Source organism: Gymnoscopelus braueri (genome assembly GCF_963280865.1).
Source record: "Gymnoscopelus braueri genome assembly, chromosome: 6".
In the NCBI taxonomy this organism is placed as follows: domain Eukaryota; kingdom Metazoa; phylum Chordata; class Actinopteri; order Myctophiformes; family Myctophidae; genus Gymnoscopelus; species Gymnoscopelus braueri.
The window spans coordinates 26,858,651-26,875,011 of record NC_137607.1 but is presented as its reverse complement, the minus strand read 5'-3'; the positions used below and the strand labels follow the sequence as shown (position 1 = coordinate 26,875,011).

The 16,361-nt window shown below is 43.8% G+C and overlaps 1 protein-coding gene across 3 annotated transcripts in view; it reads right to left on the bottom strand.

Annotated features, from left to right (window-relative positions):
* Window positions 1–16,361, bottom strand: part of nek7 (NIMA-related kinase 7) — a 79,874-nt gene that overhangs the window by 47,541 nt on the left and 15,972 nt on the right. For 2 of the 3 annotated variants that reach the window (XM_080432004.1, XM_080432005.1), the window contains exon 2: window positions 4,689–4,777. The exons of the other annotated variant lie outside the window; for it this stretch is intronic. In XM_080432004.1, coding sequence (XP_080288130.1) covers window positions 4,689–4,748 — 60 coding nt within the window. In that variant the 5' untranslated portion in view covers window positions 4,749–4,777. The remainder of the gene's footprint in view (window positions 1–4,688; window positions 4,778–16,361) is intronic. 3 annotated transcript variants of the gene reach the window in all.

Below are 16,361 nucleotides of genomic sequence, written 5' to 3'. Positions count from 1 at the left end.
ACACAATTTTGGACACAATGGGACTGTGTCTCTACTCTCCTGTGGCATTGAATCGTGGACTTCACGTCCACTCATCCATCTATTTCTCCTTCTGCTCCTTCTATTTCTCCATTCATTCAACCGTGTGTCACAACCCTGTTGTGTGAGTGTATCACGTCCTGTGTGAAGTGACCTTCACACAGGACGTTGACAGTGGTCAGCTTCCTGCCACGTCAATCCTGGAAGTGCCACCATGAAAGTAGCATTCTGTCTCTGATTATCAAACGTGTGTAACAATGAGGGGTGATATGACTGGTAGGATCAAAGCAATAAATACTGAAGGCCTATACTAAAACTACATAGAAGGCGGACTCAATGCAAACAACAGTGAAAACAACCCGAGCTGGTAATAAAGGATAAAGAAATCATCATATGGGCATTTTTTTAATACCCAGGATTTTACAATGTGCATGTAGTTTCCCAGGGCAACGGTGACAAACACAAAGGCTGGAACATTGAGGGCAGCTGTTGTTTACAGCCAGAAACAGTCTATACCACAAAAAGGCATGGAGAAAGCTACAGTCAGTATGGAGAATGACCTCCTAAGCTTCGCACCGCCCTCCTCCAAGGTGTAACCGTTATGATACACTGTAGGTTTCATTTACCTTTCCATAATTGAATTGGTAGGCTGTATCCTGTGGTACGTTATTACTATCCAAGTATCCAGGCTATAGCTACAGTATTTTCTTTCTTTCTTTTTTGTTCACATCATTCCGGTTGGTGATGGGACGAGCTGCAGGGGATGGAGATTAAGTGGCAGCCAGGCAAGGCATTGTGGGTAACGACTGTGAGGGACAGCGTGTCTTGGTATAAAGGTGACGCACAATCGCCATGGGCAACTCACTGGCAGAGAGAGAGAGCGAAAGGGGGGAGGGTAGGGGAGGGGAAGAGGGAGGGCAGTCAGACAGACAGCGCATCGGAGGAAGTGTGATATGGGCTGGCCAATAATGACACCATCGCCAAACACCACTGACAGACACATGGAGAGAGGAAGGAGGGAATGCGGGAGACACAGAGAGAGAGAGAGAAAGAAAGACAGAAAAAGAGAGGAAGACAAGCAGAAGAGGGGAGGAGGTGTGATATGACAGCCCAGCAGTGCCAGCGGCTGCCAGAGAAAGGCCAGCGGCGGCAGAGAGAGGTGCCGTCTCTCTCTCTCACACACACACACACACACACACACACGAGAGAGAAAGAGAGGAGGGGACATATGAACCAGGCAGAGGGGCCCTCTCCCACCCTCACTATCCCCCCCAGCTCAGCACCATACAATATTCATCACCAGCCAGCCAGCCAGACTTCACCCCAAAGGTGCTTCTCCTGCTTCTCAAAGCCCCGTTATACCTACTGTAGTTGTCGCACACTGAAAATAGCCAATCTACAAGCTTACAACGTGTGAGCTTATAGATCTGCTATTTCAGGTGTGCAACACCGGCGCACAACCAAGTATAGAATCACCCTTCAATCTGCAGCACAACCTCACCACCTTGTCTCTGCGCTCACAGATGGATCCCGTCTCTGTCAAAAATCTGCAGTGACGCTCAAAAATGTGATCTGAGGGGGCTTCTCACCACCCTCCCACTCACTCAAAGAGCAAATGCAACATTAAAAATGCACATCTTACCAGCTCATCGCGTTTACCTAATGCATATGCATCATACTTCCGGGACCAAGAGATAAGATATATCGCAAGCGATACTGAATATCCTTCATCACATATACAATTCAGATTTTCTTTTTTTCCCCAGGAAATAAAGTGGTGTTGGATAATTTACCCCCCCCCCCTTCCCTCTCTCTCTGTGCTGCAGAATAGACTGAACCCTGGGAGAAAGTGTGAAACAGATTCAGGACTTGTTGAAAGACACCCATCTGGCTTGCTGGTTAAGACAGCTATCTGCATACTCCTACCAGCGCTCTCTCTCCCCATCTTCCACTAAATATGAAATCAGTTCAGACGTGCTTTATGAAAGTGCAACAAACGTGGTGTAGCATACCAAGTTCATTTTACTGCCAATATCCATGCACACACAAAAATACGGACCTGTGCATCACTGAAGAGCGAGGATCAAAGACGAGAATTGTGATGAAAATTCAGACAAAAACAGAAAAACACTATGAAGAGAGAATTAACCCATTTATACCTGAGGCCAATTCTAAAAAAGCCTTCTAAATCCTGACCTTTTCTGAAAAACTTCAAATATTAATCAAAAATAACAAAATTGTTGCTATATACTGTACATAGCAACAGCTACCGCAAAAGGGGTTCCCGGATTGAAAGATATAGTTACGTACAGGGGTTCCCGCTCTAAATGGGTTAAACTATAGCAACAGTGCATCGTCAATTGTTGGGAAAAGCATTGGAAAACACGGGGTGTGGAAAATACAATGTGAGCGGGGGAGTATGTGTATGCTGCTAAAAACTCAAATTAATCATTAAAGCCTTTATCTGACTTTCCTTTGTGTGCAGCCCAATTATCTTTAATTTCACAATTACAAATCTTAGAGTAAATTAACCCCCTTGGCAATTCCAGTGTTAATATTGCAGTGCCCTTGCATAGACGAGAAAAACAACAATTGAAAACACAGGCCTATTTTTAGAGTCCTCTCTCCATCTCCCTCTCTAAAAAAAAAGAAAAATGTTTTCCACACACACACACACACACACACACACACACACACGCACACACTCCTGGGGCGTATGGATGATCCTCTTTGTTAAAAGTCCATTCAATACTTTATGGAAGGAAAGAAACATCCTTGTGGAAGGAAATCGATGGGCCTGATGTTGGCGGCTGGAATTAAAATCCAACGGTGACCAGATTTTGCACGGAACGACCTGGATTGTATCGAACCAACAGAGGCACACTGGGAGGTCAGGCAATGCAAGCCTCCAGAGCTTGGATCAATAGGGAAAAAAATGAATACAAATTTAACATTCACCCCTCTGCAGCCAGTCTCACACTCACACATGCTACAATGCTATGTGCTTCTCCCAGCTAAGGTACAGTATAACTGGACCATACACAATAACTAATAATGTATAATGGATAATTACACAATTCACATTACATGGACACACATGGTAAAGTTCTGTTGAATGGGTAGTACAGGGTGATCTGAAGGAGAAGACAGGGACGGCATAAACATTAATTATAAATTCAGCACCCTTTAGTATCTAAATTAGTTACTATTCCAACCCACCAGGCCACCACTAAGCCCATTATTAAATTTGAATAAATCAGTCACTATGGGCAGGAGGATGCAGATAATATACAGTTTCTTGACTGCAGTAGAGGGGTTGGTAAGTGAAATGAAGGGTTAGTGATCTGCCTGAACTTGCAAGCTGTAGAGGTGATGAAAGGGATAAACAACGCAGCAAGGAAAAAGACAGGGAAATCATAAAACAGACAAGATGATTTTGTGTCTTTGCTCTGTGTGTGTGTGTGTGTGTGTGTGTGTGTGTGTGTGTGTGTGTGTGTGTGTGTGTGTGTGTGTGTGTGTGTGTGTGTGTGTGTGTGTGTGTGTGTGTGTGTGTGTGTGTGTGTGTGTGTCCTTTCCCACATAGAATCCATAACTTTGCTGGATAAAACATATCTGACAGTGGATAATCATTCATACTTTGTCATATTTTATGAAGTTCCGTAGAGTGTCCGTTCCCACATTGAATAGCTGATATGGATACAGTACGCATGCTCACACAAGGTGTCTAATAGGACACAAAACGGGGAAATACAGGATATTACATATAATGCACAGGGCGGCAGATTGTAGATCCCTTATTTCAATTCCCAGACAGTTTCATGAAATGCTGAATTCAGCCGTTTTGCTTTCTGTTTTTCCAAATCTTCTGCACGAAAAATTTACAGCATGCTCACAGGTCACAGGATTTAAAGAGTCGCTTCCTATTGTAGCTACATCGCTACTGTACGGTATTACATAAATTTACTAGGTCAAGAGTAGGGAAACTTATAGAACATCATTTTACATAAAAAAGAAATCACACCCAGTGTGAAGTGGGCGGTGTGGTCATCACAGTGAAGGAAGCTCACTTTAAAAAAAAGTGTTTTTTTTTAAGTACATAGTCCTATTTATAGGTTATTCATTTCATCATGTGTCTCGCTAGCCAATCACAGTGCTGAATAGAGTCAGCCAATAGAGTCAGCCAATCACAGTACAGCGAAGGGTGTACTAATGAGGTGTCCCAACCCCACTTATAGGGGCGGCTACACCGCCCAAAAATCACACCCAGTGTGAAGTGAGCGGTGTTATTTAGAAACAACAGTGGTCATCACAGTGATGGAAGCTCACTTAAAAAAAAATGATTTTTTGAAGTGCGTGGTGCTATTTATAGGTTATTATTTCATCATGCGTCTCGCTAGCCAATCAAAGCAAAGGGTCTGAATAGAGTCAGCCAATCACGGTACGGCGAAAAGGGTGTGAATAGAGTCAGCCAATCACAGTACAGGGAAAGACGAATTCCCAACCCCACTTATAGGAGCGGCTACACCGCTCAAAAAATCAACACCGGCTCATGTTCCCACATTTTGCCAATATGGAACACTGCCATGGGATTCACAGCTTTCATTGCAAGAGGGAAGGGGGCTTTAGTAAGGCATCTGTGTGGGTGATGAATGTGTTCAGTGCTGTAGTACCTGAGGTTGAAAAACTGGTACTGCTGCTTGTTGTCCTTGCGGTTGTGCATCCATATCCATGGTGTTAGGGGACTGGATCCTTCACACCCCTGAGGAACGCGCGCGCACACACGCACACACACACACGTACCCGCACACACACAGAACACCTCTGGTCAGCCTTCAGTTGAAGTTTTATAAAAACTCAAAGTCTCTGAATAGCCCCACACTAGTGGCACAAAAAGCACAAATTCCAATACCCTTACAACAGTTTGCATGGACCAGTTCTAGGAAAATGAACTGGCTCTTGGACTCTTGTGGCAGTCACTGGCTGGCCGGTGTCCAGTATCACTGTAACCAGATCCCTTATCGTGACGGAGGATTCGATAGTCTTTTTGTGAGTTCCTCTCAAGTTGCACTGTGGTACAGTTAGTAGCAGACAGCCCCGATGGTAAACTGAATGAGCAGCGATAATACTGCCCTTTATATTTCCTTGGAATCCTTCCAGGAATCCTTTCAGGGGAGCAACTGGTTATACAGGCTCTTAAGTCGTTTTTTTGACGAAATATAGGTTATGGGGCAAGGAGGGCAAGAGTGTGGAGAAAGGGGGTATGCCATAGCATTGTATATTTGCATGTTCTGGCATGTAGCCTAGAGAAAAGCGTAAGTGCATAAGATATTCCAAAAAAGGATTTGCTTGGATTTACCATTCATCCTGCTTAAAGCAGGCAGACCATCATTAAAAAAAAGAGAAATAAATTTGAAAAAAAGAAGAATGATGCAAACATTGTATCTGCATTTGAAATTACCTCACGGTTTCCGTTTGGGATAAACTCGTTCCTGTTTACAGGAAACACTTCCAATCCGGTGTGTGTATATGTGTGGTATAGAATGCATAGGAACTTTCTACAAGCTGAACACTCAACACCTTTTTCTACTCATAATTTAGTCAGGCTGCAGTGCATGCATAACAATAGCCATGTGTCATCGGCAAAAAAAAAAACCCACACATGTAAGGTGTGGACGGGAGAGGATGCATATATTCAACATACAGAATGAGGCAGAGACACAGATGTGGCTGCAAGTACGCACACACACACACACACACACACACACACACACACACAGAAACTACTGTATAGGCCAGTGGAGGAAATGGAAACAGCTTAATGCAGGGAAGCTATAATGAGCAGATGCTGTTGACAGAGTCAGGAAGGGAAAAAATACAGACTAGAAGCTTGTGTTCACACCTCAGGAGGAGGGGTGGGGGGGTGGGGGGGGGGGGAAGAAAGGACCGGGGCCAGACTATATGGCTGGTCTGCAGGATCGGAAAACCCGGAGTTGGGATTCTAATGATTCTGTCACTATCTGTAATGCCTCGTCAAGCAATAATCTGTCTCACTCACATGAATACATGCATGGATGGCATCCATGTGTGGGCGCGCACGAACGGGCACGCACGCACACAAAACTTCCCCGCTCCCTTTGGAGCGGGGAAGCAAAATACTTCACGGTGGGTCATTTGCATGTGTTTCAGCAGAGTGACTGCAGTCGGTCTGTGTATCCGTCTGTCTGTCATCCGTGTGTTATTGTCTGTCTTGTCTCTGTCGCCTCTGATGGAACAGACTGAGTGAGAGCGTCTCCCTTGCCAATTAAAAATCCCCCCGCTACAATGGAGAGAGGCATGGCATCCAGGAGCTGTCTCCCTGCTGATGTCATCAGACCGATTCACTAAAGGTTAATAATGCTAATTAAACAGAGATATCTGCATGGCTCTGTGTGTGTGTGTGTGTGTGTGTGTGTGTGTGTGTGTGTGTGTGTGTGTGTGTGTGTGTGTGTGTGTGTGTGTGTGTGTGTGTGTGTGTGTGTGTGTGCGCATTGAGAGGGGTTGGACAGTTTGTGTGCAACTGTGCATGTGTAGATGCATGCGTGTATGTGCATGCGTCTGAGCATTTCGCTGCTTCATTCATGTTTATTTTAGATTTGTTTGGCTTTTCTGCTGGCCCGTGTGCAGGCTTTGAAGATCATTAAAATAACTGTTTGAATAATACCCTCTCCAGGGATTGCGTAGACTATATTGGGAATGTTATTTCCTGAGATCTACATTTAAGAGCTTGTTTTAAATAAGTTTGCAGGCTTTCATAATATAAAGGGGCTAACAAATTAGGAGGATTTAAAAGTACCCAACACTGGAGGCAGAAAAATAGCCTAGAGAATTTCCAATTATTTTCTTTTAAATGAAAACATTTGTTAAATGTCCCATCCTGCATTATTCACCTTTTAACTTAAATAACCTCCAAAGGAGAAAATCAATAATCTGTGGTTTTCACTGCATTTTGGAAAGAAATTACAGATATTCTGTCAGAAATGACATACCTGTAGTCATTTAAGATTTGAAATATTTTTTTTAGACATTATGTTCTTCATTTCATAGACCGTGCTGCAGTCTGCACAATTAAGAAGGGGGGTATTTAGGAAAACAAAATACAAACACAATGAGTGAGTTTGGGCAGTCTTACAGCCTGTTCCTAATTCTTGTAATAAAAACTGTACGTACCATGCTGTTGTTCATGCATTGCCCTAGAAAGTCAAACCCTTGTTAATGAATGTAATCGGGGATTCCTCAACTCTCTGTCCAACTCAGAGGAAGACAGATCCAATGCAGTCTGAGATAAGCAATAGTGAAACAGGCATGCCTTCTCAGGCAGAGAGTGCTTGCCACAGAGTTATACTGTATGCAGACTACCGGTACTGGGTAATACAAGACTGCTTTCACAAATCTTAAGGAGAAATGGTTCAGACCTTGGTTCAGATACAGTACAAGCTGAACAGTACCTTAACTGCATTTCTAGAGTTGTGTTTAAAAAATCTATAAAAGATATCATTTGACGTATAAAAAGACTAATTGCTGAGTAAAATCTGATCCATAACCTAGGTAGGTATACCCATAGCTAAGGCTCAGAGCTCTGTTAAGACAAACTCTGGACACATCTGTAGAGGAATTGTAAGGCCAGGTGTAAATGGGGCCCATTTCACAGTGCTGGAGCCAGGGGCTGGCTGGCTATGGTGACATTTAGATTTTCTGATTCTTTACACTTCAGCCTGCTGCGTTGTTAGATTGGGGCTGGCATCCTCAACTCCTCTCGCTGACCCGCTACGTCTCTGACTGCCTGCGTGTCAAAATACCCAGGGGGCATCTGGGCTCCCTGTCGTTCTGCCACCTCCCACACCCCATGTTAACGAGATCAATTAAGACTGCCACATTACATCAACATGGCACCAGGGAACTCAGGACAATTAACGAAGCCAACTCAATCAGGAGGAGTAAACGAGGCGAGCAGGGTAAAGACGGCATACTCTTGAGCCTCACTCTCTCACACCAATTTCTAATACATACCGTAGGTAAAGAAAAAATGGCATAAAAAAACACATTTCTAAATGGAATTAAAAGCATATGCTGGGCTTAAAAGTATGTGTCAAATAGTGTCAGTATTGGGTGGCAGGGTGGTCTTCCTGGCACTTGTTAAGGCACTCACTTCGTCATCTCCTGCTTACCTCCCTGCTATCCCCTCCTCTTTTCTGGCATTGTTTTCTGTTATTTTACTCATTTTCCTGTTCCAGAACTCTCACTGTGGCTTCCCCTATTCGCGTCACACGGATACATTTTTTCCTTCCGCAACGTTCAGCAGGCAAAAAACTCCAGATGCCAGCCTGGATGCCTTCCTTTCTGTCGTGTGAAGGAGGCAGCTGCTTGGCTGCCTACTTGGCTGAGTTGACTGGCTTGGCCACTGGTGGCAGTGGGGCAGCAGCAGCTAAAAGCTGACTATTCATAGATGCGTGGATGGCAAAGGCCAGTTCACAGTTTTGACCAGAGAGAGCTAGAAATACACTGCTGGCCGGCCACACAGCTCAAGGGACTGGGTGCAAGCTAGCAGCCTGGTTTTCAGTGCGCTGTAGGCAGTGAATCAATAGAAACTAAGACAATTATATACACAGGCACTCAGTAACGGAGCCTGTAGCTTGTTCTATAAGGACTTATAAGAGATCATTTGGGGAAAAAAATAATGATTTGGATAATAGTTAGTGAGGCTGTAAGAATCTAATGAATCTCTTTGACATATTGATGACTTCTTTCCTGCTGATTTAAAGGGATATTTCACTTTCAAAAAAACTTTGGGTAATTTTATCATCTACTCAGGCTTTTGTGAGCCCCCCAGACCATTTTTAAGTCGCTTGATTCAGTATTTAGATATATGATATTCATTTTATCAGACACGCCCCCTTCCTATACAAACCCATTATAACTCCATTTTAACCATGTTAGATTTATCAAAAACACCCGTCGTCCTTGGTTCTGGTGACTCACCCCGCCCTCCTAATACGCGAGGGGGCCGTGTTTTTTCGATAACTTTTTTCACTTATTTCATGATTTTTTTTATTGTATTTAATTTTTTTAATTTTCCAAAAATAATATTAAAAATACATTAAAAAAAGTTATCAAAAAAACACGGCCCCCTTGCATATTAGGAGGGCGGGGTGAGTCACCAAAACCAAGGACGGGTGTTTTTGATGAATCTAACATGTTAAAAATGGAGTTTGAAGTTATAATGGGTTTGTATAGGAAGGGGGCGTGTCTGATAAAATTAATATCAAATATTTAAATACTGAATCAAGCAACTTAAAAACGGTCTCGGGGGCTCACAAAAGCCTGAGTAGATGATAAAATGACCCAAAGTTCTTTTGAAAGTGAAATATCCCTTTAAGTAAAAATAAACAACATTTGGCTAGACCACCAACCACTCAATTTAAACAAACAATGCTTTCCGTCTCTGACTGCGTTCCATCTGATGGGAGCCCAGCAATCACACAGCAGGCCAAGTCACAAAGCTAGCTGATTATATTATACACAGAAGACACAGGGAGCGAAAGGAATGGTAGCAAAATCATTTTCTTTGCCTTACCACTTCAAGAACACATCTGTTTATGCATAATTTTGTAATTTTATGCCCAAATGTCCATTTCAAGACTAATCTCTCAAGAACAGATCCATCGCTGCGCTTGGATCTGTCGGTGGCCGTGTTGACAACCCGTGCACATTGGCGTGGTGTGGGCGTGCCTTCCGATCAGGAAGCAGGCCGCGCTTTACCCAATCAAATGTAGTGGGTGGGATTTACATGTGTGCTGCTCAATTCCCACTGGAAACAAACCGAAACTCATTTAACGATAGCGTCCTCGGAGCTGACAAAACCTCGGAAAGTTAGTAACATTTTAACTTGCTCTTTCATCATAGAAACAAGTGGGCTTATAACCAAAACGATCCATGTTCTTTGGGAGAAATTGCGTTAGTGTTCCGTGGAGAAATATTGTAAGTGGGAATGAAAACATAGTCGCACCACCGGAAGTGGAAGGCTGAAGGCAGACCAAAACCCTGGTTTCCCTGAGCACGGGTCCTCCGTTCAGCTCCGCCCAGAGCCAAATGAATAAGCAAAAAACAGCAGAGGGTGCTGTTTTTCCCTTTTATTTGACGATGGGTTCCCAGATTGGTTCAAGACAAACCATAGACCTCCATTTACCTTTGAAGTTAACTTTTTCCAAGAAAAACGCAAAGGGATGCATGGCGTTGGTAGCTTGAAAATCTGTTATTTTTGGCAAGCAACACCATCGCACAGCAAAATGTAAACTGGGCTTAAGAGGAGTCAACACAAGAAAGAAGAGATGCAATAAAGTAGAGCAGAGATGGGCATGAGAAGATTAGAAGAGAACCATGGTCGGGAACTGCCTTGCAAAGTGGAGCAGCTCAGCACAGGGGCTGAGTAGACAACAATGTGGGGACAGACTCAACTCCAATGGGGTACGGGGAACAGCAGCAATGTAGCAAACCTAGAATGATGTGGGGCAAAATGGGGCAGAGGCTGAGGCAAAGCTGGGCAGAATGGAGAGAGATAGAGAGAGCAAGGTGCAAAGTGAAGCTCGTTAGCCTGACGTGCTGGTCCTGTGAGAGAAACAGAACGGAGCTGTGCGCCGTGGAGGTCGGCAACTGGCTTTAGCTCCTCTTTCATCCCGCTTCCTCCCTCCCTGCATTATTCATTTAAAACAGGAGAAGAAGGAAAAACAAAGGGGGCAGGAGAAGATTAAAAAAAAAAATCTGGATCAAGGCAAACCGGGGTGTGTGGGGGGGGGGTGAAGCGGGAGATGAATGGAGAAGCGAAGGGGAAGGGTGCTGCAGGAGTTAAGTAGTCGCAAAAGATGGGACCTGCTAAATCAGCTGTAAAGCCAAGGACAATAAATATGAACGCGAGGCTGATGAGCCTGCGCTTCCTCAAGAGCAAGGCAGGCCTGGAAACGAAAGAACAGAGAGAAAGGGGTAGAGGAGTTGAAAAGAAGAGGGGGGCAGGACTGGGTTTTTTGTAAGGGAGAGCGGAAAAAAATGTGACACGATATGGCCTGAGTGTGGGGATGTGAGGGAATCAAAGGCACCTTAGAGCCACCCGGAAGACGAGAAACGGCGACAAAGTCCTAGAAGAGGCGCTGTCCATGATTACAAGAAGTGCAGTAAAACCTTTGAGTCTGCGCTCATGAAAGCCCACCCCAGGCCTCGTCGTCTGAAGCCCCTTGCCTGACTAACAGTATAGAGACGGAGTGAAAGAGAGAGACAGAGAGAGAGAGGGCGCTAATGATGGAGGGGTCCGGATACCACAGAAGCGGGCGCACTCTCTGAGTCATTTTAATCACTATTCAAAATCATTAGGCCGAATGTGTCAAGCGTGTGTGTGTGTGTGTGTGTGTGTGTGTGTGTGTGTGTGTGTGTGTGTGTGTGTGTGTGTGTGTGTGTGTGTGTGTGTGTGTGTGTGTTCATTGGACCACGAGTTGAGGATGAGAGAAAAAAAAGAGAGAGAGCGGAAGAGGACCAATTACACCTCAGAGAGGCTGGCGCACGACACACTCTTTGAGGTCTTTGAGTCAGAGAGGGTCTAAGAATTAGATGGAATAGGAAATGAGAAGAGGAAACTTTATTGTCTCACAACCTAGAAAAAAAGATTAACAGGGAGAAGAAGATGACGGAGAAAAAGTTGAAGATGAAGAAGTCACACTTCTTCACATACTTTTTACGCTGGTTTAATCTACTGCAGACTTATTTTAATCAGCTCAGAGTGGGATTACCACACTTTCTGGCCAATCAGGGAGGGTGAAACCAAACAACATCGACATCACACTCGACTCATTATTTTACAACTAACAAAACATGGTCTGGACTCTGGACTAATGACTAGGCCGAATTCAGAATGTCTGTTGTCAATGGCGTCGATGTACCTGATCAGCTTTAATGAGGATTTTCAAACTCTTTCAAATGAGGGCAGGACAATGCAAGAAGCTTGTGTTTAAGAGAGTCAAACATCACTTTCAGAAACAAAAAGCAGTGGAATTAAATCGAAATATAAATTATTAAAAAGGAAATCTGTGCAAATCCACTAGTGGATGCGTGTTTCTGTGTGTAAGGGCTGGGAAATAAATACCCTCAAATAATTGTTGACTTTGTGGGTAAAATGTGCAATCGACTGTAGACATTGAGAGGCTGTAGACATTGACAACCACAGCAGTGCGCGCTGATGGTCTTTCATACACAGCTGTGTAACCTACGTTCAGAGCGTGTGCGCACATGCCAACCACTTGTCCATATAATCAAGCTAAAACACATTACACGTTTATAACATGATTGAAAAACAGCAACGTCACAGCTAACCCGTGATTCAAGCTAAGAACTTGTTTTTTTATCTGTCCGGTGTTAATACACAAAAAAAGACAAAATAATCAGGCAGAAAAAACATGAGCTTGTTGAACGAGCTTGCATGCCCAGCGCGAATTAACTGTTACAATACCTTTTGTAAGCTTGCTATTGACAGTGAGCACCCTCTTGTTGATGTAATGGTACTGAGCACCAGTTCTGCAGTAATGTGCACCAGTAATGTGCACCATTTTCTATGTAAAATATAATAATAATAATAACAGACTATAATAAAAAGAATCGGACAGTTTTTAAGACCCACTTTCGAATGTAATTTCTGAGCTCAGGTAACAGCCCTGGTGTGTGTGCGCGCACACGTGCGTTATGCCTTCACTAAACTCTCCCAACGAGAAAGAGCATGGGGAGATGATAAGAAGAGAATTAAGACAAAGCAAAGCGCCAAGGTCTTCTGGGACTCAGCGAGGCCAGTGATCCATATTCCTGCTCTCCGACTATTTATAGGTTGTCTTTACATTTTTCACTTTCACATTTTATAGGCTAATGATTATTTCACTGCAGAAGTAAATAGCACAGCACAAATGGCCCAGGCTCCATGTGAGGCCTAAGTTGATTTATTCCCCCCCACTGTTCACATACACTAGCCTGCATATAAGCGCGCGTGTGTGTGTGTGCGTGTGCGTGTGCGTGTGCGTGCGTGTGTGCGTGTGCGTGTGTGTGCATTACATCTGAAATAGCTACTGCAATGTAGATCTGCACTCTATCATCTGACCCTAAATGAACCAACCATCCCATAAACAACGATGAACTGCCCTCTGTTTTCATCTCTGTAGAGAGAGTGAGTGAGTGAGTGAGTGAGTGTGTGTTACTCTAAGTTTCCTTTCCAATTCCCAGCTTTTATTTACAGTACAAATGTCTGCCATTGACCAAGACAACTCAAGCACATGCAGGTGTGAGACAATCTCCTCCCCTTTGGTCTCCTCTTCCCCGCCTTGTGTGCTCTCTTGTTGTCGTCAAGGCGAGCTGGCGTGCGGCTAAAGGCCCCGGCCACCTCTTTGCTCCATTGTCCTTCCCACTCCACCAACACTGATGGCTCTCTTGTGGCGGGTGGGTGGTGTGTGTCCTTTGTTGCAGACCTGTCACTCCAGCAGGTGCCTTACAGCAGAAGGCAGCGAGCCAGCGTGGCAGCGCCGCTTCGTTAGCGCATGGGGCACACGGCCGTTTGATGTGCTCGTTTCATCGAGCCATACACGGCTGGCCCGAGAGGATGCTAATAATCACTTGAAAAACAAAACCAAGAAAGAAAAACATTACATTCAGGGTTGTAAAAGGTAAACTCCAATTTCAATGATAAAGGAGGAGCGAGGGGCAGCTATAATGTCAGCCGACAAAAGAGAAAGAAAGGCACGTGTGTTTTTCTCATTGCCCTCCTCACATACACACACACCAACGCACACTGTCAATCACTGAAAATAAACAAGGGGGTATTGACAAAATCGCTGACTGTGAATAGCCAGACAGCATCATGTGAAGGAAAAGTCTGTGGAAACGAGAGCTGCAGCTCTGCAGAGTCCTGCAGTGTTCTCAGCTGGAAGCCGGGCATCTTGTGTGTGGGTCGGCAGGCTATGAAGGAGAGCAGCCCCATGGCATTTAAGGACAGGGACCCTGGTGGTCTGGGCCATAGCCTTCTTGTGGCCCAGGGCTACAGTCCCAGCCACTGTCACATATCAGTTATAAATGATAATATAAACTGAATTATGTGTAATCTTCAAAACATAGAGTGAGAGAGAGAAAGAAAGAGAGAATCCAGCACAAATCAAAAAGGTGCACATACATGAACCTTCTGAAACTATAAAAAAGGCCCAGTCACACCAGTATGTATGAGAGCGATATATTTCAGACTACATTTAATTCATTTGAAAAGAATCCCCACATCACAAATTCACAATCAGTCAGAAATCATCAACTTTGACACACATACAGTATTTCCACCATCGACCAACAGTCACACTATTTTGATTTTGTTGACCTCAGATGGGGCAGAAGCAGCCATAGGAATCCAGACGAAGCAATCATTTTAGCTGTCACTTAACCCTACTTTGTACAATTCTGCTATGCCAGAATATACATTTAAAACACAAAGGAGATTAATCATGGTTTGCAAGTCGGTCATGAGGTAGGTGTAGGACAAGGACCCTGGTGGTGGGATTTAAGACCCTGGACTGGTATTTCAAAGGAATTTCGTTCTGACATAAGTTTCCTTAATGTAATTGTGTTTAGTGCTTTCTTCTGTTACAAGCAAAACTTTAAGATGCTGCACCTTGCAACGAGTGGAGGAAGTTGTTTGGTCACCTAGCTTCCGGTCCCCCAAGCACACACACACACAACAGAATTTCGTTCTGACAATTTCTGCTGTGACAACATCAAGTCTGTGAAGATTTTAAGCATTCTGGGCCGGATAAGACTATAAACTTGGCTTTTATATTGTATGTTCAGAGTAATTTACAGCCTCTGAAGATCATCGCCGCCACCTTAAGCTCACATTGAGTAGTTAATATTTGAAGCTTATTTCTATCTTATATTCTTCCCCAGGCTTGCAGAGAGCCTTAAAATATACAGACACAAAAAAAACACATTAGGAGTTGTTGATTTATCACTCTGGTTGCAATGGATGTCATCACTGCAGGTGCTGTAATGTCAGGAACTTTAAATTGAGCTTACTTCCAGCAGCCATAGGAAACCATCTTATATGTACTGTATGTAAATGCTTGACCACAACACAGTGAAGGACCCAAAAGTGCCATTCTGGTGGCACAGCCCTCAACAATGTCACACACTATACCGTGATAAAAGGGAAAATAAACACATAATAGGGGCAACATGTGACCTCACCAAATTTGTGGTTACTCAAGGTTACCAAAAGGTAGAGCTCACCCAAGAATCAGGTCAAATAGCTGCAACCATTTTAACTAGTGTCTGCACAGACTAGCACACCGCCGAGAAAGACAGCCTAGGGCTTTGGGGTATATTAGTGCCCTATGGCTAGATTCATGGTCCACCACAATGCCACGACACAGCACAGCCTTAACGGCTCCAGGTCCAATGAGAGTTTAGTTTGTTAGCCATGCCACAGACTGACCACCAAATTAGCTTCATCACCTCTGGCAGCAGGATATCAGACGTGACATTCTGTGCCACAGAGCTGGGGCTAAGTTGTCTATGTTTTTGTGACGAGCTGGAGAGGGTTATATAGCAGAAAACCAAGGAACTCAAATGGCTTTATTAGGAGGAGGTGGCAAAAACAAACATGCCACTTTTCTGTTAATTTTTGAAGGATTGTTTTGACAGTCTGACCAACAATTGTGTATTTCTTGAATGTCTCTAAATATCCCATTGCTTTGTCTTAAGCTTTTCAAATACTGAGCACACATTTATAATCCCATCAACGGGCTTTTTGACATTTGCCGGTGATGACGGTGAAGTATCCGCCTTAAAATTTCTAAGCTAACAACAATTTTAGCAAACAATAAATACAGTGCATGAAACTAAGACAGCCGTGTTACTGTGGCAAATGCGTCAGATGACAGAATACTCAGTGGCAAATGGCAATTAACATCCCCACATTACACACACACACACACACACACACACAGGTTGGGAAGTGTAATGGTAATAAGGTAATCCAGGGTGGTTTAAATATCTAACATCACATTTCATCATGTCATAAACAGAGATACAGTGGACATCATCATCCATTGAAGCTAGTTCCAACTAAAACTCACCAATGTTAAAGTAATACTAGGTAACTTTTTCAACAAAAGTTAAATTGTATATCTTTTGTGAGTGGCAAAAGTTTCACAACACCCACTCCATGAATTTCACCCCCGAAAGCCTTTTCTATTATAATTTCTATTGAAAAGGTGGCTCGGTGAGCCTTTCCCGCGAAAATGACG